The sequence below is a fragment of the Mauremys reevesii genome, linkage group 7, assembly GCF_016161935.1.
Source record: "Mauremys reevesii isolate NIE-2019 linkage group 7, ASM1616193v1, whole genome shotgun sequence".
NCBI classification, from domain to species: Eukaryota; Metazoa; Chordata; order Testudines; family Geoemydidae; genus Mauremys; species Mauremys reevesii.
This window is the reverse complement of record NC_052629.1, coordinates 22,329,737-22,357,494: the sequence shown is the minus strand read 5'-3', so window position 1 is coordinate 22,357,494 and position 27,758 is coordinate 22,329,737. Positions and strand designations below refer to the sequence as shown.

At 42.4% G+C, this 27,758-nt stretch overlaps 1 protein-coding gene across 4 annotated transcripts in view; it reads right to left on the bottom strand.

Annotated features, from left to right (window-relative positions):
• The window catches only part of DOCK1 (dedicator of cytokinesis 1), a 521,945-nt gene that overhangs the window by 362,239 nt on the left and 131,948 nt on the right, over positions 1-27,758 (bottom strand). For all 4 annotated transcript variants that reach the window (XM_039480741.1, XM_039480742.1, XM_039480743.1 and 1 more), the window contains exons 24-25: positions 13,445-13,515; positions 11,634-11,740 (exon numbers count right to left, since the gene is read on the bottom strand). In XM_039480741.1, the coding sequence (XP_039336675.1) occupies positions 11,634-11,740; positions 13,445-13,515 (178 nt within the window). The remainder of the gene's footprint in view (positions 1-11,633; positions 11,741-13,444; positions 13,516-27,758) is intronic.

Below are 27,758 nucleotides of genomic sequence, written 5' to 3'. Positions count from 1 at the left end.
CAGTAAGAGCGCATCTAAATGGTCTATGCTTTCTATTAAACTTTTATGGACAAGCAATTTTCTAATAGAGAAATCACCTGATTTTTCAGCTAAAAACCCATAATTCAGTTGACACTTGGCTTTGTTTTACAAAAGAGCTCAAGCTACTGAAAAATAGTTGAAAATAGTTATACCATGACTAAGCAGATAAATCATTAGTATAAAACCAAATCTTGGAGTCTGAGTTGTATATTTTAGGTCATTAACAACATCCATAACAAAAATTAAATACATTTATAGTTTAAAGCATCCATTAGGTTATTGCAAAACCAGTGTATTCAAATACATATATATACACACATGCCCACTCCCTATGTAACTCAATGCAGCACCAGACCCTGCCAGAACAGATGCAAATCCTACAGGCTTATCACCACTGCTATGAAGATCAGTGCCCCACAAAACATACCTTTTCAAGATCCATGGTCCTACACATGCTATCATAACATGTGGTGTACTTCATCCAGTGCATCAAATGCCTCAACAACTATGTGGGTGAAACAAGACAAGCACTACGCTCTTGAATGAACTCTCAGAGAAAAATTATAAAAGACAAAAACATCCTATCACCTGTGGGTGAACACTTTTTTCACAAAGCGATCACTCCATATCTGGTCTTTCATTCCTCATCCTCAAAGGAAACCTACACAACATTTTCAAAGACAAGCCTAGGACCTTAAATTCATAACTCTCCTGGACACTAAAAAAACTATGGACTTAACAGAGATACTGCTTTTATGGCTTATTACAACAATTTGTAACAAACCCAGCTGCTAACTAATCTTTCTTTATCCTACGACTGCAGAGATGTTAATTGCACCCTTGGTCTCATACAACATGTATAAACCCCTTAAGCTTGACCATCAATACCACCTTGCATTTAGCTTGGACACTCTGGTTACCTTCCCCAGACCTGAGGAAGAGCTCTGTGAAGCTTGAAAGCTTGTCCCTTCCACCAACAGAAGTCAGTCCAATAAAGATATTTTCTCACCCACCTTGTCTCTTGCATTCTTAAAGTTAGGCATGTATCCAAGTACCTGGCTGAATCAGGATTTTAATTTCTAAATATCAAAACACTCAGTACTGTGCAGAATTAGACTTCAAAATGCTTTACAAAGTAAGAAAGTAGCATCCCAATTTTTAGAAATGAAAGCTGGGATTTTTAACGGAGCTGGGCACCTAATTCCCTTGAATTCCAAAGGGATTTGGGCACCTGACCCACTTAACTTTCTTTTGAAAATCTCTACAAATTCACAGAAATGTTAAGTATCTTGTTCAAGATACTGACTCCACATATTCTCATTCTCAGTCCCACACTTTATTCCTATTGACCACGCTGCTTCCAATATTAATATAGCTACAAACTGCATAAACCAAAAACAGAAATCCTCCAGAAAACCATAAAAAGGAGTGAAAAAGCATTAGCCTCTAGATTTTGAATAACTCTTGCAAATCAAACAGAACACACTTGGAACATCTATATAATACAATTCCAAGGCAATAATGTTTTGTCAAAGACTCTAATGAATTTCTCTAACAACATAACTGTGACCAAATGATCTTTTTAATGCCCTTACAGTAACTGTTCTGTCAAATCAGATTGAGGACAAATGAATGTAGAAACAATTTAAATATGGTTCTTTTGTGAGAGGAGAGAGAAGTTTGGGTATCATTTCCCAAGAGCTTTGTCCATGCCAAAGAAAGACCAAGATAATTAGTTGTTTGTTTCCCCTCAAGGGAAATCTAATTTATCTATCAAGCTTCAGAAAAATGAGGATATAAGTGAGGATATAAAACTAGGGGGACATCTAACAGACTAAAGTAGATGTACAAAGTAGCCTTTGGATGGAACTCAATGACTATGACCCTCACAAATTTATATAAATTGGTTTGGTTCTATTAGTAGGGGAATAATTTCCAGCAGTAAAAGAAAACAATTTTTTCTTCAAACAGTAGTGAATATTCATTGTCTTAAAGCTAGGAATGTGATGAATACCCAAAGCAGAATCTGTCTGTACAGAGTTCTATGTTATACTTGGAAGTTTATGTAGAAAATTTGGAAATGGTCACAGGCCTTGAAAAGTGTGGGTCTTGGAAGTCAACTGATAATTCCTCACCAACAAAGTTTCCCTGTTTGATGTTCCTTTGACTGATTAGTGTTTAAAATTAGCCAATCAACCTCTGTCCTTTTTGGTACAAGTTCTCCATTTTGAATCACTACTGTGGAAGCCAGTAAATAATTAACAAGGTTTTGAAGAGATCTTAATGAATGTTAGTTAGCATGAGTTAGGTTAACTGTGACCCTGGTGACGTGTGGGAAGAGATAATAATGTAAAGAGTGATGTGTGTGAAAGTTAGTTATTACGACCTGCAATGTGCAGTCTTGCAGTCTTGTTTTTCTAGTGAGATAGCAGGAAAGTATAAAACAAAAAAAAATGTTTTTTTTGTTTTTTATGTCTGTGCTTATTGCTAGAAATTGTCTGTAAAAGGTAGGCTTGCTGTTATTGTTTTTAGAGAGACCCCAGACCCTGTGTCTCCTCCTGCTGTCTCCTCCATGGTAATCCCTGAGAAATAATAAAGTATTTGATTTTGCTGCATCCAAACAAAAAGTGAGAACTGAGTTTTTCTTCGACACTACAGAAACAGAACAAGCAACGAAATTAAAGTATTGTATAGGAGTTTCCCTCCAAAGCAACAGGAATCCTGCTAAAAGTAATGTAGGTTCTATAAAGGGAAAGGAGTAATCTAGGACTTTCAGAGGGAACAAAATTCCTTATACAGAGAATATGGCACAGCAGTGGATAAAATAAGTAAATAAATTCACTGCTCCCATATGTCCTAAATCACCTATTCTGAAGAAACAGGCTGCAATACAAATGCAAAATCCTGTATCTTACTTGGATATACAGTATCACTGTAATCATGCAGATAATTTGGACTACCAAAGAACACATTCATGTTTATTAAGGAACCCAAGGTTGCCATAAAGAATAAAGACCATTCATTATGGTTCAGTATGTTTCCTCCAGAATTGTCAATAACTGATACTTCAGCTGCTTGGGGAGAAGGGGGAAATGTGTGGAGAAAATATCCCAAAGTCTTCTGAAATCCATGTATTCCAGGCATTCTGATTTATGAAGTTAGTTGGAAATACCACAAATAAAACCTGTCCTGTTCTCTAGTGGCATGTACTTTGATAGCATATTTTTCCTAATGGTCATGCTGTTATTTAGTAGTTATACACATTTTATAACCAGACTTTATGCATATGTCTAACACTACACATAAATGAACCCCAAACCATTAAAATGGTCTTCCAGAGAAGAGTACCCTCTCCCATCACCACATCCTCTCTTACCATCTGCTCAGTCTGTCACCCTCACCTTTCTTCACCATTCAATCAATCCCCTCACATTTCATAGCCTGCCCTCCAACACCACGCAAATACTGAAATGTGAAGTATTCACCACATGATTGATTTACTTTGACATCTCCACACCATTTCTGACCACCAGAAACCTCAAGGGCTTTGAAAGCTGCTTCTACTCCTCCCCATATGCCATTGGCTAAGGAGTCTGCTTTATTCCTCTTGCTGTTAGACACCAACATGAGGAGGTTATCACAGATGACCAGAAACATAACAGGAAAATGTCAAGTTACAGTTATTTCTTAGGGGCCTAGACAGCATGAAGATCCTGCTGAACTACTCTGCTAGTGCAATAGCTACGGCTTTGGCTGGTGCAGTTTCTGGCTTGTTCATGATACTGTTTTATCCAGCACTTCACCAACTGGAAAGCTCTATAAATCGGCATTTCTGATCTTCATTGAAATTCCATTTATAGTCCGGTTGGTACTGAAGGGGGTGTGGAGCGCAGGCTCTAGGAGGGAATTTGGGTGCAGGAGAGGGCTCAGGGCAGCCGGTTGAGGCACAGGACGGGATGCGGGGTGCCGGTTCTTGGCAGTACTCACCTTGGGAGGCTCCCCGCAAGCGGTGACCTGTCCCGTTTGCTCCTAGGTGGAAGCGCAGCAGGTGGCTCCGCACACTGCCCCTGCCTCAAGCGCTAGCTCTTCGGCTCTCTGTGGGCAGAGACAGTGCACAGAGTCATCTGCCGTGCCTCCGCCTAAGAGCAGCCGGGACAGGTCACCACTTGTGGGGAGCTGCCCGAGGTGAATGCCCCATGGATCCGGCACCCCACACCGCCTCACATGCTCCCCGCCCCCCCCCCCCGCACCCAAACTCCTTCCCTCTTAGTTAACTGGTATTTTTCACTTACCGGCACCCATCATTCTCCCAATATGCCAGATAAAACAGCTTTTACTGTAGCTTGTTCAACCTCATCTACTGAGGTTACTAAGCATTTAATGTCATAGTCCCAGGTGTGTAAACAGAGGATGGCTCTACCAGACCTCGTTCCATGCAGCTCTGCTGATACAGCTGTTCTGGATGCTGCTGGTGGAGTTTCTGACTCTCATTATCAATCTCATTAACCATCCAGTCTCTCCTGAAGTGTGAGACGACTTTACTCAGTACCTTTAACATAGATCATTGGTTCTAGAGGGTATACCACACTTATTTCAGTTTTAGGGACATGCAAGTACAATGTGATGTAAGAAGTTTTATGCATATGCTATCATGCTTCCTTGCTTTTACAAATTTATTTTAGCCCACAAAGTAACCTTAGAGTAAGTTTTTACCCTTTAATTTCCTTTGTACATAGTAGTGCATTTTACATTCATGTTGTTGCATTTTGACCCTTCTTCCTGTTTCTAGATCGTTTCTTATCTCTACTATATACATTCCTGCATTTATGTGCCAGAGTCATCTTATTATGAAAGATGCATGTAATTTATTTTATTAGCCATCTGCTAAATTTGCCTCCTAATACACTAAATGATCTGTGAACCATTGGGAGCTGTTATTCTCAGGCAGGCTTTCTGCATGTGAAAGCATATATACTGCTTCAGAATATCTGTGCATGTGTATACACTGGGTTTAACCAATCCATTTATTTAAAAAAATATCAAAACAGGAAAAGCAATTACTCCATACATTTAGGACTACATTTTTACAGTATGGTGCTATGAAGGTACATATAATTCAGATAACTACAGAACATTACTGGTGCAGAGGGTAACTTGTGCATTTTAAGGAGCAGCATCTATTGCACAGCCCTTTCAAAATGTTGGGTGTTAAGGACTAATGCACTCTGAAAAATCAGTTTTATACTCCTCTTACGAATAATTTTAAGAACTATTTCCCCAACAATTTTTTATCTAGCTCCTCTCCCCAATATTTTAGCAACAAAAGGATTTTTTCCAACATAATCACTAAATTCCTGAGAAATATAGGTTAAGAATGGAAAGTCATATAGCCCATGAAATGTACACTATAATCTTAAATAAAAATGTCAATGCATTTTTCTTTTCAATAGGACACAAACTTTTAAATTGAGTTTGGGGTGGGTTTTCTTTTGTGGAGGGGGTGTCGAGAGGAGTTGCCTTGCACACCTTGCAACGCTGAGGAAGCCTATTTATCAAAGTCGTACTACTCTATGTTCCAATCACTAAGTTCAGACTTCATTTAGTTTTTCAGTGTGTCATCTTTACCTACAAGTAAAATCGACACTAGATAAAAAAAGGACCACAGCCTTCCAGAAAGGTTCAAGTCCCTGTAACTTGTTACTTCTCTCACCTAAGTGGCTTCTTTTTATAATCATTTCAGACAAAGAAGGAATTATGTTTGTTAAATCTGTAAAATTGTTAGCCACAAAATAGATACATTAAAATACATACTGTCAGGTTTAATTTTCTTTAAAATCCTTAGCAGTATTACTAAAATTCCCTTAAATAATCAAGACTGACCATATTTTTTAAATTAAAAAATTATTTTTCTTCATCCAAACTGTAGTAGTTTCATATAAATTGGGCAGTGAAATTAGTCTGCTCTCTTTTATAGCCCATTTTACTTTATGGTCCATATATATACATATACACACACCAGAATAAGACAGTCTGCTTGCAAACACTTCAGGGAGACATTTAAATCCAAAAGTTATTTTTCACTGCTCAGTTATAGTTTCATAAATACAGCATTTATTACTATTAAGATTTGTAAAGCTTTTAAAAAAGAACCCATCAAATCTAAGGCCTGGTCTACACTAGGACTTTAATTCGAATTTAGCAGCGTTAATTCGAATTAACCGCGCACCCGTCCACACCAGGAAGCCATTTAATTTGACCTAGAGGGCTCTTTAGTTCGAATTCGGTACTCCACCCCGACGAGGGGAGTAGCGCTAAATTTGACATGGCTATGTCGAATTAGGCTAGGTGTGGATGCAAATCGAACTTAGTAGCTCCGGGAGCTATCCCACACTGCACCACTCTGTTGATGCTCTGGACAGCAGTCCGAGCTCAGATGTTCTGATCAGCCATACAGGAAAAGCCCTGGGAAAATTTGAATTCCTTTTCCTGTCTGGCCAATTTGAATCTCATTTCCTGTGTGGACGTCGTGGTGAGCTCAGCAGCACTGGCAGCGATGCAGAGCTCTCCAGCAGAGGAGTCCATGCAATCTCAGAGTAGAAAGAGGGCCCCAGCATGGACTGACTGGGAAGTCTTGGATCGGATCGCTGTGTGGGGCGATGAGTCTGTGCTTTCGGAGCTGCGCTCCAAAAAACGGAATGCAAAGACCTACGAGAAGGTCTCCAAAGCCATGGCACTCAGAGGATACAGCCGGGATGCAACGCAGTGCCGCATGAAAATCAAGGACCTGAGACAAGGCTACCAAAAAATCAAAGCGGCAAACGGACGCTCCGCCCAGCCCCAGACATGCCGCTTCTACGAGACACTGCATGCCATTCTCGGTGGGTCTGCCACCACTGCCCCACCAGTGACCGTGGACTCTGAGGATGGGATAATGTCGACGGGCAGTTCCTCGGCGATGTTCGCCGATGGGAAAGATGAGGAAGGGTTTGTGGAGGATGAGGCAGGCGACAGCGCTTACAATACTGCTTTCCCCGACAGCCAGGATCTCTTCATCATCCTCACAGAGATCCCCTACCAACCCTCCCCGGCCGTTAACCCGGACTCTGAATCAGGGGAAGGATCAGTCGGTAAGTGCTATAAACACGTAAACATTTATTTTTTAAAAAACAGGAATAAAAACTATATGAAAAGAAGGTCAATGCATATAGGGATCGAACAGAAATCCTCTTGGGACAGTTCCACGAAGCTCTCGGAGAGGTACTCGAAAAGCCTCCGCAGGAGGTTCCTGGGGAGAGGTGCCTTATTGGGTGCTCCGTGGAAGCACACTCTTCCGCGCCAGGCCATCCTGAGGTATAGTGGGAGCATTGCCTCGACCACCATGGCAGCATAGGGCCCTGGTCTGTGCAGGGATTCACGCAGCATGCGCTCTCTGTTTCTCCTGGTGACCCGCCTCAGGGTGATCTCGCTCGAGGACTGCTGCATCTAATTAGGGGAATTACTTTAATGTTACTATTGTGAATGCTTGACTTTTCCTTTGCATAACAATGACCGTCGTTTAACAGCCACGTGGTGGAGGCTGCAGAGGAAAAGCATACAGGGATCTTTCCTGGGGACAGCCGCGAGGGGCTGGAACAGGGTCAGACTTTATGCTTTCCAGATTGCCTGCAGCAGGAGGGCACTGCTATCCATTAACTGTTAAGCAGCCTAAAGTTTACGGCTTACCAGGCCTGGCTGCTACACGGATTCTGCTGTCCTGCCCCGCTTGTCCGATCTCCAGTGTAAGACCCCAGGCAATGAAAGCGAAAATTCGAACTTGTCCTGAGAGCACATGAGATTAGGTGCCCTGTATGGTCTTGTTCACAGAAACTGAGTAGACTGTGTTCAGTGTTCGCAAACATGTATCTTTGCAAGGAAATCACTTCCTTTTTCCCATCACACAGCTGCGGCTCTTTCCCGAACTGCCCCGGCATCCCCCTCACAGAGGCTGGCGCAGATTAGGTGGCGAAAGAAAGACTCGGGACGAGATGTTCGCTGAACTGATGGCCTGCTCCAGAGCCTAGGCGGCCCAGCAGAGCCAGTGGAGGGAGACCCTCTCTCAGCAGCAGCGCTCACACAGCGAACGGGAGGACAGGTGGTGGCAGGAAGACCAGCAGGCGACTCAAACGCTGCTTGGACTAATGAGGGAGCAAACGGACACGCTCCGGCGCCTTGTGGATGTTCTGCAGGACCGCAGGCAGGAGCAGAGAGCCCCCCTGAACTGTATCTGCAACCGCCCTCCCCCGCCACAAAGTCCTGTCCCCCCCTCACCCAAAATCACAAGAAGGAGGGGCGCTAGGGGCCGTGAAAACTGTCACTCCACCCCAGCAGAGCGCTCATGTACCAAACAGCTCTCATTCCCTAAAGTATGAGAATTGCTTGCCTTCCTGGCTCACCCGATCCCAAATCCCAGTTTCATCCCCCAACTGTGTAGTTGAGTATTAAAAATAGTTTGCTGTTCATTACTGTTTCTGTCATGTTTCTTTGCAGAAGACTTTGTGTGAAGGGGGGGGAGGGGTTTGTTAATTGCATAGGACAGCCACCATTAACAGAGTACAGACATGGGGGCAGGATCAACAGCAGGTCACACACAGAGTGCAGTCACTAGGCACCCGGGTCACTCTGCGAGGTGTCTGCTGTCCCAGGTCAGTCTGGGAGGTGTATGTTGTCCCAGGGTCCGAGCGCCTGGCATCCACAAATGGCAAGGCAGGCTGCCCTTACCATGCCCTTCCACCCTAGCCATGAACCTCTCCGATGCCCTGAGTCCCAGCCAGAGCCCTCATCCCCCCACACCTACTCACCCTTCCCACACACCCCTCACCCCTTCCTGCAAACCCACCCCTTCCTGCACACCCTCCTGTAACCGTCCTCCCCCCAGAGACCGCTGTAGGAGCAGGAGCCTGTCAGTCCTCGAGTGTAGAAGCGGCCTGTACATCACTGCACACCGTACCCACCACAGTCTGCGTCCCTGTTTGAACCCTTTAACGCGACTTCGTCAGTAAAGAAAACTTTGTGAATTAAAAATGTTCCAATAAATTTACTTTTAAACGTCTGTTGGAAGGGGGGAAACCTGGGGAACGGGGTATGTAACCGCTGAAAAAAGTGAATAGTAAGTGAAACAGGGGCAGGTTCAGCTTCTCTGTAAAGCAACTGGACAGTCATAGGTTACCCTGCTCTCTGAGGAACCTAGCTTTCAAAGCCTCCCGGATGCACAGCGCTTCCCGCTGGGCTCTTCTAATGGCACGGGTGTCTGGCTGAGCGTAATCAGCAGCCAGGCGATTTGCCTCAACCTCCCATCCCGCCATAAAGGTCTCCCCCTTGCTCTCACAGAGATTGTGGAGCACACAGCAAGCTGCAATAACAATGGGGATATTGGTTTCGCTGAGATCCGAGCGAGTCAGTAAGCTCCTCTATCTCCCCTTGAGACGTCCGAAAGCACACTCCACCACCATTCTGCACTTGCTCAGCCGGTAGTTGAAGAGCTCCTTGTCACTGTCCAGGGCGCCTGTATAGGGCTTCATGAGCCAGGGCATTAGCGGGTAGGCTGGGTCCCCGAGGATCACTGTAGGCATCTCCACATCCCCAACAGTTATTTTGTGGTCCGGGAAGAAACTACCTTCCTGCAGGCGACTAAACAGACCAGAGTTCCTGAAAACACGCGCGTCATGAACCTTGCCCGGCCACCCGACGTAGATGTTGGTAAACGTCCCTATGGTCCACCAGTGCTTGCAGCACCATTGAAAAGTAGCCCTTTCGGTTAATATACTGGCTGGCCTGGTGGGCCGGTCCCAGGATAGGGATGTGAGTGCCATCTATAGCCCCACCGCAGTTTGGGAATCCCATCGCGGCGAAGCCATCTATGACGACCTGGACGTTTCCCATGGTCACTACCTTTGAGAGCAGTAGGTCAACGATTGCGTGGGCTACTTGCATCACAGCAACCCCCCGGTAGATTTGCCCACGCCAAAGTGGTTCGCTACTGACCGGTAGCTGTCTGGCGTGGCAAGTTTCCAGAGGGCTATGGCCACTCGCTTCTGCACACTCAGGGCTGCTCGCATCCGGGTGTCCTGGCGCTTCAGGGCAGGGGCCAGCAAGTCACACAGTTCAAGGAAGTGCCCTTACGCATCCTGAAGTTTCGCAGCCACTGTGATTCATCCCAGACCTGCAGCACTATGCGGTCCCACCAGTCCATGCTTGTTTCCCGGGCCCAGAATCGCCGTCCCACAGCATGAACGTGACCCATTGCCACCATGATCTCCGCGCGATCCCGTGCTTTGAGAGGTCTGTGCCACTCTGACACTTCATGTCCTCACCGCGCTGCCGGAGCCTCCTCGCCCGATTTCTCAGCAGCTGACTGTGGAAGAGGTGGACGATAAGGTGCGAGGAGTTGACAACGGCCATAAGTGCAGCGATGATCGCAGCGGGCTCCATGCTCGCAGTGCTGTGGCGTCCGCGCTGTCACTGACCAGAAAAGTGCGCGAACAGATTTCCCGCCGGCGCTTTCAGGGAGAGAGGGCGGGAGTGACGGTTGAATGACGACAGTTACCCAAAACCACCCTCGACACATTTTTCCCCCAGCAGGCATTGGGGGCTCTACCCAGCATTCCAATGGGAAGCGGGGACTGCAGGAACTGTGGGATAGCTGTCCAGAATGCAACGCTTCCAATGTCGACGCTTGCCCCATTAGTGTGGACTCACAAAGTCGAATTAGTGTCCTTAGTGTGGATACACAAATTCGAATTCATAAGGTCGAATCCACAAATTCGACCTAAGTTAAATCGAACTACTCTTGTAGTGTAGACATACCCTAAATTTGGGGTCTAAATGGTTTAACAGCTTCCTTTTAAGCTATCCTGGTTAAATTCATTCACCCTACTTGATCACTACAAAACATCTAAATGAAGAGAAAGACTTCGCCTCTCTCCCCTCAGGCCCTTAGAACTTTGACAAAATTGAAGAGATTACTAGGAAGGGAGGAGAGGGCAACAGTTAATTGCTCACTGTGTTAACTTATCTCACCAGGAAACAACACTTTGGTCTACACTATAGCCATCTAGAAAGAAAGGCAATACTGTACCTCAAATGAAAAGCTAGATAATCCATAAAATAACCACTTGAACTGGTCTTACATTGGGCCACTAACTGCAAAGTGGAATGAAAATGTGGGTGCATGGTATAGTGTCAATGTATTTAATTTGTGGGAAGTATTTAAAAAATAAAACAGAAAGGTCGAGTTCTCTCTCTCAATTTCCTTGACACAAAATTCCATTACAGAAATGCGAAAGTGACAATTTCATATTTTAAAAATTACAATCCAAGCCAATTACACTGTGTTTAATGCTCTTTTAAATTACAAATTACAAGTTTTTGCCTTCATTTCTCCATGATCTACCACCTACACTAACTGTCAATTAGCATTTTCTTACATAGTCTAAATCTGCTTGTCCTTGTAGTGGAACAACTTTAATTGGTTGCAACCTCCACTACCTTCTGCAGTGAGGACAAAACTGACACTGACAGCGGTTTAGAGACAATGAATAATGTGACAATGTAATGATTTCCAGGGCTTTGCTTACCATGCTGCGTGAAGAGGTCACTGTGAACTATTTCGATCAAACAGTACAGCTTCTGAATTGTGAGCCGGCCCGCTGGAACATTTAGGATGAAATCTGTAAACAGCTTGCTATATAAAAATGGGCAATTAAGAAAAGGAATATGTTAATTTCTCAAAAATATATAAAAACAAATGTCTATAGCTAGAGAAGAAATTGACCAGTTAGTTCAGTAAACATTTTTTTGGGCGGGTGGAAGGGGGAGCTGAGGAAGACCAAGCCCTTTTCTACATAGTGAGGAGTTATAGAAAGGCAATTCAGTGTTCACAATTAGTTTAAATTATTTTGGCCAATATATTTATTTCTACTCTTCATTTTTCTCCCTCACGCCACTACAGATGAATAAGGCTCTACTCTTGTAGCAGCATACAGCTTCTCCATTTTTCATTTCGGCTTATGTATTTCAAAATCAAACTGAGGTGCAGAGGAAATGCACATAAGACAATTAAAACATAAATATGATTTACTATAAATGCAAAAGCCTGCTACTTAGGTAGGGGAAGAAGTATTATAGTAAGTATCCTTTATGTGAACAGCTTCGATTAGGGTAGGGACAGAACGGAGACTGACGCAGAAAAAAAATCGCAGGCTTTGGGACCAGAAGGGACCTGGTTGACAACCTGCATAACAGAGGTCATTGAACTTGATCCAGTAGTTCCTGCATCAAGCCCTATAACTTGTGGTTGAGCTAAGCATATCTTTTAGAAAGACATCCAATCTTGATTAAAATACTTAAAGTGATGGAAAATTTACAACATCCTTTAGTAAGATGGCCCAATGGCCAGTATTTCACTTTTGGACAGATTTTGCAATACTTTTTGCAACCATACATCTTTCAGAAATGGCTTAGTCTTGGAACTCTATACTCATGGCCCCAGGAGACCTAGTGGAAAAGGATATATAGAGGCATGCAGAATAGGTAAATGAAAAGTTATATTTTAGTTTCTGGGTGCAATGAAAAATTTCAGCAATAATTATGATTTTTTTTGTACAGAGTATTTCCAAACTGAAATTTGGTATTTGAATTATAACCTTCTCATTTTCCATCCTCCAAACATTTATTTTTTTAAAAATTAACTCTGAATTTTCACATTTTATTTTTAACAACACTTGGAGTGTTCTCTTAACTACCTCAATAAAATCACAGACTATACAATTAACGACAATGTAGTCTCTGTGCAATCAAAACATCTAAAATAGATTACTATAAAAAAAAACACATTAGCGGTGCTACAAACTCTTAGTTATTTGTTTTTAAACAAATTTTCCCCTTTACCTTTTTTGTAAAAGGGGTCCATGGAGAGATGACTGTTTTTGCTCTAGTAAAATTTCCACAAACAACTAGTGTGCATTGAACTAAAACAAAGCTATCATTATTCAAATCAACTGAGGTGCAGAGTGATGCATGAAACACATGAACTATGTCTGATATCACTCACGTGATTTACAATTTTTGGCATCTCATTAGATGATCTTTACTAGACAGGCTTGCAAATTTGTCAAGAAAAAATTATAAGCTTCCCTACCACACATTTTACTTTAAAATAAAAATATGTATGTATACTCCTGAAGATGGCTGAAGCAATGAATTTTGATCAAAGTGCAATATCACAGATGATTATAATTTCTTGTCCTAGGGATTCAACTTACCAAGATAGCAATAAAAATTCATATAAAATGTTGTGCATTAAATAATTATACACAAGTTCAAACACAAAAATGTAGATGTAGACAATAGGAAGTACACAGTACATTACTTTATTAACATTACTTACCTAAGTTCTTTTGGATCAAATACCAATTTCACATCATTGACAATAGTTGGCAAGTATTTAAGTGCAGCCCCCTAAAAATTAAAAACACAGCAATGACCTTAGTGTAAACACCAGTTTGACAGTTACCACAATTTAAAGTTACGATGCAGAGTTCACTGAAAGGGAGAGAAATTAAAAATAAGGGAGTTGTACAATATTACAAGATGGACCTATCTCATAGAGCTGGAAGGGACCCTGAAAGCTCATTGAGTCCAGCCCTCTGCCTTCTATAGCAGGACCAAGTACTGGTTTTGCTGCCCCAGCTCCTTTAGTGGCCCCCTCAAGGATTGAACTCACAATCCTGGGTTTAGCAGGCCAATGCTCAAACCACTGAGCTATCCCTCCCTCTCTCCCTCAATATAAACAGAAACTACTTGAATAGAAGAGGCAAATTCCTCTTATCACCATATGTTGGAATGGTTCCACCCAAGAGTAGGAACAGATTGAGAGACTTGCCAATGGAACAATAATGAAAAAAAATTAGGAACACTAAATGAAGTCCCGCAAACCTGTAGAAATCCAGAGGCATTATAAGACAAGTAAACTATATCAATTGGATCACCCCAGTCCACATGCTTGTTGATGTTATCAGACTATACCAAATGAAGGACAGAAGACACTTCATAGGGATTTAATCAGGACACAGCTTTATTATTAGATACCTGTGACTACCCATCAGATAGTAGTGTACAGTACACACAATTCCATATTCATTCAAATAACTACCAGGGGCTTCCACCAGCCCCCATCATAGAGTTAAGGTGGGCCATCAGAAAGAGGAGCTGGCTCCCTGCTGTACCAATCATAGGAGCCCTGAACTCCCCCAAGCAAGGTGCTGCCTTCCTTGATGTTTGGAGAAAGGGCTACTGAGCAAACTTGTCCCTTTTAAAGTGTGTCGCACTTACATTCCCAGGGGCATGAGTCAACGTTGTCCATGCTGACCCCCAGCCACCCCTTTTGCAGCAGCTTGACCTCCTTTTTCCCCCACCCACAAAGCACTGCTACCCTTACTCTGGCAAGCCCAGAGAACGTCTCCCATCCTGCACCCCCCCTTTCAGGTATGGTGCAGTCATCCTCAAAGAATTTTAATAGATTGATGAGGCATGATTTCCCGTTACAAAAGCTGTGTGACTCTTCCCCAACATATAGTATTCATGTGTGCGTCTGATAATTCTGTTCGTTACTACAGTTTCAACTAGTCTGCCTGGTACTGAAGTTAGGGCTAGCAGCCTGTAATTGACAGGATCGCCTCTGGAGTCTTTTTTTTTTAAATCGATTATTTACATGGATAAATAATAAGGAACATATTTATTTATTTTTTAGATCTGTATATCTCTTCTGCTGACTAACAGTAAAACGCAGAGGTGTGATTAGAAATGTCTTTGCAGAGACTGTGTTACTTCATTACAAACTCACATTTCCATGAAGGAGGTGGGTGGGAAAACAAAAATTCTGTGCCCTTTGCTAGCAAATAGTACTTTTTGTCCGCCTGTTTGTGTGTCTGCCATATGACCCTAACAGGGTCTAGGAGGGCCTCTGGTAGAGCTGGAAGAGTAGAGAATGTCCACCAGTTTTTGATGGGGTTCAGATACTTTATGGAGGACTTCAGCCGCTCTTTGGGCTAGGCGCTGGAATGATTTAAAGCCATCCACCAAGAAAGGCGGAGGGGGCATCACTGCCTTGTCAAGTGAGGATGGTGAAAGATGGACTGGAGGAATATCCTCTTTTTCTGATTTGGTTTCCATTCCTTCCCCCAATAGCTCAGGAGGGTCTGCCACCTTTGAAGCCGCTGCTAAAGGAGGGTGCCTGGTATGCCACGCTAGGGATCTGTGAGGCTTGTTGCCTCTGGGTTTGCCAGAGGTCTCAGTTTGGCCTCTGCGGGTAGGGAGATGGTGGCTGGAACTGTGGCTGCCCAAACCATGGACCAGGGTGGGGCTAGGACATGCAGTAGAAACCCAAGTCCTCTTGTTCACTATCTGAGTCCGACTGGACAAGATGACCTATCGATGTCTTTTCCAGTCTTAGATGATTACCAGCTTTACAGATAACTCTCCATGCTATCAGCATTCAAAACCAATAATAAATTACTTTTCATGCTAAAATGGGTTGAAACTTAAAAAAAATTGTACCCATCTACATTTAAGATTATTAGAGTTTTTTTAAAAGTTAAAAAACAGTGATATTAACACTATTTACCCAGAAAATTGTAACATTAATTTTTTGCAGCAATTTTCATCCATTTTTTTAATTTTTTTGGTAATGAACACATAAATTCCCAGAAAATGTAAAACAAAATAAAAACTGAAAACTAAGGGCCTTAATCATGAGACAATCATTAATTACATGATCACGCTTTTTCCACAGGGCCCATGTTTCCTTCGGTGTACAGAATGGATAGTGCTCTGGGAATGAATCAGGACAGTATAGTGAATAAGGCTGTGTTCTGTAGGACCACTGCGGCATTTGTTGCAAAAGTTGGAAGGTGTGTGTTGAATAAACCTCTGGTGAATAAACAATGGAGGAAGAGGAAGAATGAGCTCATAGTTAAGGCAGCTGAATGCCACCCTGGAGAACTCGATTCAATTCCCGCTTCTGCCAGAATTCCTACATGATGCGTAGCAAGTCACTTAAACCAAAACTTCACAGGTGGCCACTGTGTCTTCCTCATTTTCTGGGTACCCAACTTGAGATATCTGGGGGTTCAATTTGCAGAAGCACTCGCTGCTCCTACTGACATCAGTGGGAGCTCTGCTCTGAACATATGAAGTGCAATAAAATTCTAGGTACTCTGAAAAATGAGGCCTATGGCTTATCAAATTGAGCACCTAAAGTTACTTGGAACTTGATAATTTAGGCATTGATCTCTGTGCCTCAGTTCTCCATCTGCAAAATGTGGATAATGCCATCAGACCTCACAGTGTTGTAAAGATAAATCCATTAAGAATTAAGATACTACAATAAGAGCACTAGCCAACGAAGAAGTTAATTCTGTATTAAGTGAAGGGTTTGGTATGGTGTGGAGTAAATAATGCAAAGGAACACACACAATGAATGATGAGAAGAAGAAGAAACGAACAATTCCAATGAGCAACATCCATCCTGTACACTGAATGAGGCAGGGTTCTTTGGGGAAAAGAGTATATGATCATATATGCATACGCCACAAAGGGGCTGAATTAAGATTGCACAGGCAACCTTAATTTTGGCACTACCTAATCAAATGCTTGAATTGACGACTTTAATGCTCTTAAGATAGGTTTGTGCATATATTTATAATGAGTGTGTATATATACACATTTGTAATGTGCACACACAAAAATGCAATTTTAAAGTTAAAATTCAAAACAATAATTATTTGAGTTTTACAAAATTAATAAATTACTATAATTTTACTTTAAGATTGCCACATTATCAATAACTGGGGTGAGGCAAGAACCAAGAGATCTCAGCCAAATTATTCCAGAAACAATACTATAATAGGAAAGCTCGTTATAAACACATGATCATAGAAGTTAGATACAGAAAACGCTTATTAAGTCATCCAAGTCCATCACCCCATCAATGCAGGACTTAACTCTACAATGCATTTTCTAGTATTTTATCCAATTGATTTTCAGAGTCCCTATCAACAGGGCTTTCATCACCTCCACTAAGGCATTATTCCACATCTCACTAATAACTAGGACTGTCGATTATTAATATCTGCTTAGTCTTAGTTACACCCTCATATACATAATAATAAATTGTTTTTCCTTCTTGGTTTTTACACCATTCAAATATTTATAGATGTGCCCCTACGACAGCAATACACAGTTATTTTTAAATCTTTCTCAATAAGTCAACTGTGATAGTCTCTGATCATTTTTGTTGCTTTTCTCCAATCTCCCTCCATTATGCCAGTATATTTCTAGTGATGTAATGCCCAGGAAGGAACATAATATTCCAGATGCAGATGTAACACAGCCATTCAGAAAAGGAGAATTATCTCCCTTTGTCTTGGATCTTACTATTTATATGAAAAAAGATCTGCATTACTGAATAAGTTTAGCCCCTTAAAAAAATGTTTAGTGGCAAAAAAGAATCAGATCCCTACATCATTCTAAGAAATGCTGAGCACCTGCAGCTCACATTTAAGTCAACGGCACTTGCAGGTTCTCAAAATTAAATCAGAATAGACCATAAATCACTAGGCAGAGAAGTCCACATATTTATTTATGATCACAACTCTTTCCAACGCCAAGAGTCATGATGTCACAGATAAATTACACTACTAATACTCAAGCCAAATCTTTAAACAAAAACAAAAAAAGGAAAAATATTTGGTTTGTTATCTAATATCAATCAAATATTGTAATTGTCTTTGTAGCTAGAAATATGACTACTGATGATGATTAATATGTACTATTTTAGGGTAAAGTTCAGGGTACATTATCCAGTATAATTATTTTAATTAAATCCATTAGCATATCTTTATATAAGATTAGAAGGTCTATCAGTGATACAAAATAAGCTTTTTCTTGAATAATGTATGAAGCAATTATTAATTTACATATTTCTTAAGAAAATGCATATTAAACTGATTTCAGTTAGATGGCTGAACCGGAAATACACACAACTGAGAAAAACAACTTAAAAAAGGAGATGTTCCTTTCTCCAAATAGTTAAGAGCCATCTACTAAGGTTATTAGTTTTGTGGACTTGGCAACAGGACTAAACATGACAAGATGGATTCATTTTAGGAACACCTGTTAGTCTCCCTCCACCTCCACTCAAGAAACACTGGCATTGGTGTTTAATGGCACATCTGGCATCCAAATCTGGGTCACTCTACCAAGGACAAAAAACTTCCTTAGGCCTAGCTTGTGAAAAAGGTCACCATCCGGCTAGTAATGGTCTGATCCACATCCCCATCAGCCAATAAAAAGACACCTACTGGTGAACTCGATTTTAGGTCAGACCTCAAGGGAATAGCTTTGTGGCATGGAATCCTGAAAGTAAAGAAATAAGCATTATGATGTATGAGTTTGGCAATGTATTTATATTTTAATAACCAATGGTTCTACATATTGGAAAGGACTTTGTATATTTCTGAGAGCTGTAGTGTAAGTGGGACAAGATAGAAACAGTGGCAGATTTTTTCCCCCCAAATAATGAGGAGTTTAGCTGGCCATTCAGGTGGTAGGCCACTTCTTCCTGATGCCCCAGTGATTTCAAAGGGCCTTGTGGTCATCTTCATCTTCCAAGTCATGAGGGGGTTCCAGCATCTACTTCAGGGGTGTGGCAAAAGCGGTCCTATCCATACAGGGGCGGGAACACTCTGCCCACTCCACAGAGCAACAGGACTGTAAGGAATGCCCACTCCTGAGGGGACTCACTTTTTCCTGCTAGCAGATGTTCTCCCATGCCAGATACAGAGATGCCTCATAATTCCCAGTGTGGGAACCATATGGAATACCTGGGATTCCTGACAACTTGCTAAGGATTCAAATTTCTCTCTTCCTTGGGGGGAAATTAGCAAGGAACTCTGGGCTGAGGTTTTCTGAGAGTAACAGAACATGAACCCCACCCTGTTTTCCAACAGGCTCTGGATCTTTTGTGAAATTGTCACAAAACATATGCTGCTTTAAAGATTAGAGTCAAAACCCTCCTTTGCCTTTAAGTTTTGACTGAAGAAGTGATTCAGAGTATCAGAGGAGAGAGTAGGCTAGAAAGACTTCAGATTAGGCGGTCTCTAAAACAATCCAATTTGATCCCTGAACTTCACCATCTCACAGAAAACATCCTCCCACGAGCTATGAAATGGGGAAAGTATTTTGTTGCGGTGGGAAAAAAATCATTCCAGATAAAAGAACAGGCATATCAACTCTAATATATAGATAATGGCATCTACCTTCGCTCTTCATAGCAGGTTGTCTAATGTGCTAATGAAGAAAATGAGAACAGTATCGCAGTCAGCCCTGAGTAAAGCTCCGTCCACAGGACAATCCCCAGGCTGCTCTGTTGCGTCTCAATCCACTGGACCCATGTGCTTGAAGCTTCCCTTGATCTGAGCAGGCTCCAGCACTGTCTCTTTCCTTTTCCTCTCCAGAACATTTCCAGGGCTCATGCTGCCAGTCTGTTTTCCCTTCACAAAAATGGGACCAGGTGGCCCATATGCCAAGGGCCCAGAACCTGTGCTGACCCCTCATACTCTCCAGAAACTTTAGTACACCCTTCCCAAAACTCCAACTGTGTGGGCACTCCAGGCTTACAATTTAACTCTTCTGAGGCATGTAATACTGAAAGCAAACAGACAGACAGACTTTGCACAGAATTCTAAAATAAATTACTCATTACTTAGACTGCACAAGAAATACACAGATCTGTACGAAATAAAATACATCTATACTTGTTTCCCTGCCTCAGTTTCCTCACAATGTTGGAGACTTCTCTGGGGTGGCTAGGATCCTTTTCCTACAGCCCATGGCTTCTTCCCTTAATCATGGAGTTTCTCTCACTCTCTAGGTCAGCTAGTTTCCTTCTTCCTCAGCTGATCCTGCAGTTAAATCGGACACCCCACCACCACTATGAAAGCACACCAGCTTCTTCTTTTCTCTTGCACAAAGCATCCTGTGTGTCTCTTGAACGTATGTGTTCCACCAGTAATATCTGGTTTCTTTGTTCTGCAGATAGGGATTTTCCACTCACTAAAACTGAGCACCCTCCAGGGAAGATGGAGAAAACTGGCTGTCCTGACTTCAATCAACCATTGGTCCCAAGGTGTTTAAAATCAATAGGCAACCATTAAGGCTAACAACTGACCATTATCCCTGGTCCAGTAAATATGTTATACAGCTCCCGTGACCAAATGGAAGATTCCACATACAAGGCATTCTAGGATTCCACAATTTCATATCAACCAGAATTTATAAGATGTACCAGACAGATTCCTAAAATCATCACAGAAAATATGGTCATGTCTTAACATATCTAACTCAATTTTAGAACACAATTACAAGGTTATTGTGTTATATATTTTTTTGCATATGCCTGGAGTTACATAACATGTCACACTAATTTTTCACTAGGGAAAGGAAAATAATTCAGTCTCAAAATGTCCCTTTGGGCCTAATACATCTTGTTTACGGCTAGTTAGAGCTTTCTTATCATGTGGTCCACTAATTAGTCAAACCAGAATGGCTCCAAAGTAAGTTCCTTTTTGGCTCATACATTTATCTATCATGGAACTTCTAGGCTCTCAGGCAGAGGTTGGCTAGTGATCAAGTAACAATCTACATAATATAAAAACCTTTCCTTTAACAAGACATGCACATGGCATCAGAATTCTTGACAGTTCTAAATAGTGATATTTCCACTAAAACAAATAGATTAAGCAACTAGTGACAGATATAGAAAAATATAGAGAGAGAAAATCCCCTTCATAGAAAACTGGGAGAACTGCAAGTTCAGACAGGGACCAGCAATACTGGCCTAACCACGTACTGGCTGACCCAAGATCATCCTTGTAAAATTGCATCAAAGCAGTAATCTTAAAAAGAGTATATAATGAGCATCAACTTGCTGCCTGGCACATTTTGATAGCTGTCACTGCCCTGAAGCAAACTACTATCAATGTTCCAGCTTTAATTAAATAGACTTTAATTTGTTCCATGAAAAACCAATGAGAAATGCACAAGGACAACCATTTCAATGATTATTAAACACAGGCACTGAGTTATTGTCTTAACATCAGGAGAAGCAAAAAAGATTTAATGATTTTTCTCCTAGTGTTCTATCCATTACTGACAAAAAAATCAAAGACCATGTGGAAACACAGTTTGGAAATTAAATAACTAAAGGACAATTAGACTGATTTCAGATCAAATAATTTAAAAATTCCAAAGCCATCTTCTACTGCGTGGTTTTGAAGAGCTAGAAGACTCTATGCTTTATATAAAGCAAACACGACTATATTAATCACTAATGTTTATTACTCATAAATTCTACGAAACAAAGAGGGAGAGTCCTTTTGGTGCATACACTACATGCACAGAAAATCCACGAGAGAGAACATCATTTTCAATTCCCAGGCTGCCATTATGAAGCTTGTCCCAGAGGACTGTGGCGGATAGTTTATCTTAAAAATTTATGGAGCATTTATCACTGTAGTGTTTAGACATTAAAATGATATTACGAATTGCATAAGGACAGCCCAAACTAGAGTCTGCTCTTGCCAATCCTACATTCAACCACTAAAAAGGGTGTGTTTTCATCCCCACTTCTTCCTCCCATCTCTTCTCTCTCTGCTGAGTTTCCCAACTGCCCTTTCATGTTGTGCATAGAAAGGTTCACTTTGCCTTCATCTCCGGTCTTCCCAGTTGCTGTCTGGGGTCCACCCAAGTCCAAAAAGCCTTACAAATAAGCAGCAGTTGGTTCGCCACAGACTCAGGGAAATCAAAGCCAGGCTGGAGGAAAAAAAAATATCAGAGCATAGGACTGAAAGGGACCACCTGGTTCACCAAATCCAGTCTCCTATCACAAGAAATCCCATCATATATTTCCATTAATAAATTTATCAACCTCCATCTTAAAACTAGTTAAATTGCTTTCCCGCGCTGATCCTAGTGGGAGGCTGTTCCAGAACCTCACCCACAGATGTTTAGAAATCTTCTTTTAATTGCCAGTCCACATTTAATCATGGCCAGTTTATACCCATCTGTTCTTGGGCCAACATTTTTGTTTAAATAGTGTTTCTCCCTCTCTCATGTATTAAAGAGAGAGAGCAATCCTACCATCTCACAGCTTTTGTTTTGCTAGGCTCTACAAGCCAAACTTTTTTAGCTTCCTCAGGTAAAATAATCTCTCCTTTCCCTGATCACTCTAGTAGTCCTCCTTTGCACTTGTTCCAGTTTGAACTGGAAAACAGTGTCTCGTATTTCCACAGTCGTAAGTGGGAACTGGTGATGGGACCCCAAATGTTATTTCACACAAGGCTGCCCAAAACCTAGAACTGGCTGACCACTGCGTAGTTCAACATTTTCACTGTGATTTCTGTCAAATTCGTCTCATATGATGCTTTCAAATCTGGGGGGAAAAATAAGCTCACTTCTCAGCCCTGTAATCTGAAAGTTCAAAAGATAAGCACTTCCCAGCACGACTAAACTGTAAAACGATTTTGAAAATAAGTTTTTATTGACAACTGACATTTAGAACTAATTTCAAGTATATGTAAGAATGTATTCATGTAAGAAATATTTATCATCTGAAATTTCAGACTGCTGAGCTGAATAAGTGTTCGCAGAGTTCCTCCCTCCATTGGGCCAATTTATGATCAATTACTTCAACTTTGTGCCCCCAGTAGCAATGCATGGCTGCAAATAAGTGTAAAAATGGTCTTAACAGTAGAAAACCAGCAGAAATCAAGAGGGAACAGTATTGACAAAAAGGACAATTAATTTGAAAAGATATGAACTTTAGTGCAAAGAGAAAGTCAAACAGAATGCACAAGAAACTAATCTTAGAATAAAATCAATTCATGTACACTTCTGAAATGCAAATGCACAATTTTGTTTTACCCTGAACTACACACACACACTGAAATATACAGATGACTCTTAAGATATGACTGATACAAAGATGAAACAAACAACAAAAAATATTTATCACTAGTTAGCTAGAACGGGGTTCTAAAAACAATTCTCAATTTCAACACTGTACTAGAGTTGGGTAAATACTTCAAAACATTTGTACTAATGAAAAATACATGTGTTCAAATAAAATATTGAATCTGCTTTCATTGTGTGCATGTCATTTTTGTGTTTGCTTTCCATAAATAATCTGATGAATGAATTTACTGGCAGGAACATTCATGGAAAGAGAGCATTATAGAAAATGAGTTTTAAATTCAAATATCAGCTTCAGCAGCAGAAATATGGTCCAAAGAGATATGCTCATCTTACAGAATATGACCCAATTGTGCAGCCCACACACTAAGTTAAAGAAACTTTCATAAGAGGAGTATTTGTATTTTGTATTAACAAGACTGTAGTATTAAAATTAGTGTTTTATATAAGACACGGAAGGTAACTGTCCTGCTATACTCAGAGCTGCTGAAGACTCAAGTGGAGTACAATTCCAATTATGGGCCTCACATTTTAGGAAAGAGATGGATAAACTGGAGAGAGTCCAGAAGAGAGCAAAAAAAGTGGTAAAAAACATTTAGAAAACCTAACATATGAGGAAAGTTTAAAAAACTGGGCATATTTAGTCCTGGGAAAAGACGATGCCCGGGGAGGGGGCGGGGGGAAGGGTACAGGGGATGGACCTGATAGTCTTCAAATATGTTAAGGGCTGTTCTAAAGAAGATGTTGATCGATTGTTCTCCATGTCAGCTGAAGATAGGACAAGAAGTAATAGGCTTAATCTGCAACAAAGGAGATTTAGGTTAGATATTAGGGGAAACTTTTTAACTATAAGGGCAGCTAAGCTCTGAATCAGATTCCAAGGAAGGTTGTGGAATCCCCATCATTAGAGGTTTTTAAGAACAGGTTGGACAAACACCGGTCAGTGATGGTCTAGGTTTACTTGGCCCTGCCTTAGCACAGGGGACTGGACCTGGTGACTTCTTGAGGTCCCTTCCAGCTCTACATTTCTATGATTCTCTGAAATTTGTCAAATAATTTCAAATAATGAACAAAATATGAGAAACTCCTAAAATGATTCCTCAGCTCTCGTCCACTTACGCCCCTTCTCTACCTACGCTATCTTGATGACATCATCATCATCTGGACCCATGGGAAGGAGACTCTGGAAGAATTCCACCATGATTTCAACAGCTTCCGCCCCATCATCAACCTCAGCCTGGACCAATCTACATGGGAAGTCCACTTTCTAGACACCCCAGTAGAAATAAGTGATGGTCACGATAACACCATCCTATACCGAAAACCCACCAATTGCTATGCCTACCTTCATGCCTCCAGCTTCCATCTCGGACACACCACACGATCCATCATCTACAGCCAAGCGCTGAGGTACAATCACATTTGCTCCAACCCCTCAGACAGAGACGAACACCTACAAGATCTTCACCAAGCATTCTCAAAACTACGATACCCGCACGAGGAAATAAGGAAACAAATCAACAGAGCCAGATGTGTACGCAGAAGCCTCCTGCTGCAAGACAAGCCCAAGAAAGAAACCAACGGAACTCCACTGGCCATCACCTACAGTCCTCAGCTTAAACCTCTCCAATGCATCATCAGTGATCTACAACCCATCCTGGACAATGATCCCTCGCTTTCACAGACCTTGGGAGGCAGGCCAGTCCTCGCCCACAGACAACCCACCAACCTTAAGCATATTCTCACCAGCAACCACACACCGCACCATAGCAACTCTAACTCAGGAACCAATCCATGCAACAAACCTCAATGCAACTCCGTACACATATCTACACCAGCAACATCATCAGAGGACCTAACCAGATCAGCTACAACATCACCGGTTCATTCACCTGCACGTCCACCAATGTTATATACACCATCATGTGCCAGCAACACCCCTCTGCTATGTACATCGGCCAAACTGGCCAGTCCCTACGTAAAAGGATAAATGGACACAAGTCAGATATTAGGAATGGCAATATACAAAAACCTGTAGGAGAACACTTCAACCTTCCTGGCCACACAACAGCAGATTTTAAGGTAGTCGTCCTACAGCAAAAAAACTTCAGGACCAGACTTCAAAGAGAAACTGCTGAGCTTCAGTTCATTTGCAAATTTGACACCATCAGCTCAGGATTAAACAAAGACTGTGAATGGCTAGCCAACTACAAAAGCAGTTTCTCCTCCTTTGGTGTTCACACCTCAATTGCTAGAAGAGGGGCTCATCCTCCTTGATTGAACTAACCTTGTTATCTCCAGACTGATTCTGGCCTCCATATTTATACCTGCCTCTGGAAATTTCCATTACATGCGTCTGACGAAGTGGGTATTCTCCCACGAAAGCTTATGCTCCAATACATCTGGTAGTCTATAAGGTGCCACAGGACTCTTTGTTGCTTTTAACAGAGAGGAAGGACACTGTTAAATAATTTAGCTTCTCTGAACAGTATCAACTGAACTTGTACAACTCTTATGTGTCAATGCAACTGTGAAGAGTTTGCAGCTATTCCCTAGTTTTAACTATCTCAGGGTGTCAATCCTTTAGAACAAGATCACTGAACAAAGCTTACTATCTAGAAAAATACTGGTGTTACATTCAAGCTATGAAAAACACTACAGTAGCAAATAGAAACAGAACCAAGACTGAAATCGTAAATAGAAAAATTAACCATTATTAGTTTTCCATTAACGTACAATTGGAATTTAAAACTAAGCCACACAATGGAATTAGGAAATATTTTGACTTTTCCATAACATCTCAGGATTAACATTTAGGTTTTTAAATTTAGATGTCAAATATTTTGACAACCTCTAATATTCCCCCCATTTAAATGGCATACAAACCCTTTCAACTGCCTCTTATATTGTTCTTCTGCAGATTTTTGTAGGATTAGTTTAAATCCTTTAACCAGTAATAATAGAGATCCTCTGTTATTTTAAAGTATAAGCTCTTCAGAGAAGAGACTGTGTCTTTTTTCTTTATACTGTGACTTGTGCATTACCCCTCTAGAAACGAATAATACAAAAAATTAACAGTAAAGTAATAAATTCCGACTGAGGATGAGGGATGATCATGTCCTGTTATAATCCAGTGGCATCAACAGCAATTCAAAATAATCCCTTGGGGGATCTGCAATGTGATGTTAATGTCCTGATGTGAATAGCAATATTTCATCTTGCTAGTTTATTGAAATAGGTCAACAGGCAACATTGTAGGCATTGAGTAAAAAAGACGGTTACTCACCTGTAGTAACTGGTGTTCTTCGAGATGTGTTGCTCCTATCCATTCCATGTAGGTGTGCGCGCCACGCGCTTCTCCTCCGGAACATTTTACCTAGCAAAACCGGCGGGGGCTGGCCTGGAGTGGTGCCGCCATGGCGCCCGCCATACCCTCATATACGCGCCCGGCCCAGTTCCTTCTCAGCCTTCCTTCTTTCCGCTATTGGGAAGGAGAGGGAGGAGGAATGTCTAGGACATACAACAACACCAAACACCCAGACACTAGGTGAGTAAGTTCTTCTTTTCTTCTCTTCTTTGATTGCTTTATGCATTCCATGTTTCCATGGCCCAATTAGCTACTAGTGCGCGGGTCGGAAGCAGAGTGTGCAGAGAGGTGCGCAAGGCAGAAGGGCTGGTCGCTGCACACTGCTGTACCAGCGCTGATAGGAAGCGACGGTGTGGACGGAAGACCAGGTGGCCGCTGGCGTCCAACATGGGGGAATGGGCCAGCCAGGGGCAAGGCTGACACGGCGCGAGCCGCACAGCAGTCGGTGAGGGCGCATTGCAACACGCTAGATGCAGGTTATGCACGCCTCTTGCAGGATGATGTCACAGAGAGAAATCCGAGGAGAAAGGGAAACAGGCTCGCATGCCGCAAGCTGCAACGGCGGCCGAGGAAGGACTTAGGAAGGAGTCCGTCGATCGATGGCCCTAAAGCGATGTCCAGGTGTGGGAGTCAGGGTGTGGGAGGTGAGTTCCTGGGCTTTGGAAAGGGGAGGGAGAGAAGTGATTAAGGTGAAAGGAGATTAAGGTGAAAGGGAAAGGCCACCACCTGGGGTGAGCCGTTTGTCCCGTGGAAGGGTTGGTCCGGGGACCTGACGGGGAAGGCGGAGCTGTCAGGGACGGCTCGCGGAGCTGGATGGCCGGAGCGGAGGCGCCACGGAGGAGGCCCAGGAGGGTGAGATGGAGCAGGTGAGGGAAGGCAGGCACGTGGGCGGTCAGCTGATCAGAGCGGGTTGCAGTGTCACGGAGAAGCAGGCTGGAGCAGGCGCAGGTGGCGGGCGGTGGAGAGGGCGGGGGCAACGGGGTTGGGCGGGCACGGAAACCCATCTAATCGGGCAACCATGCGGTTGGGCCGCGCGCCGGCCGCCAGGCCAGCAGAGTGCGCCCTACCTCCCCGCTCGAGTACCAGGTGGGGAGGTAGTCGAGGACCGGCCTGGTGGTAGAGGAGGACCGCTAAGAGGGATCCAGAAAGGCACTAAGCACTTCCGGTAGAGCAAGGGGGGAGGCAGGGAGGGTTGTGGTGTAGAGAGGTAGAGCAAGCTTGCCTTGCTGCACCTAGACACAGGCGTCAGGAAACAGCTCAGGCTGTCTCTGGCCAACACTCAGAACCAGAGGGTAGGTCCCTGCAG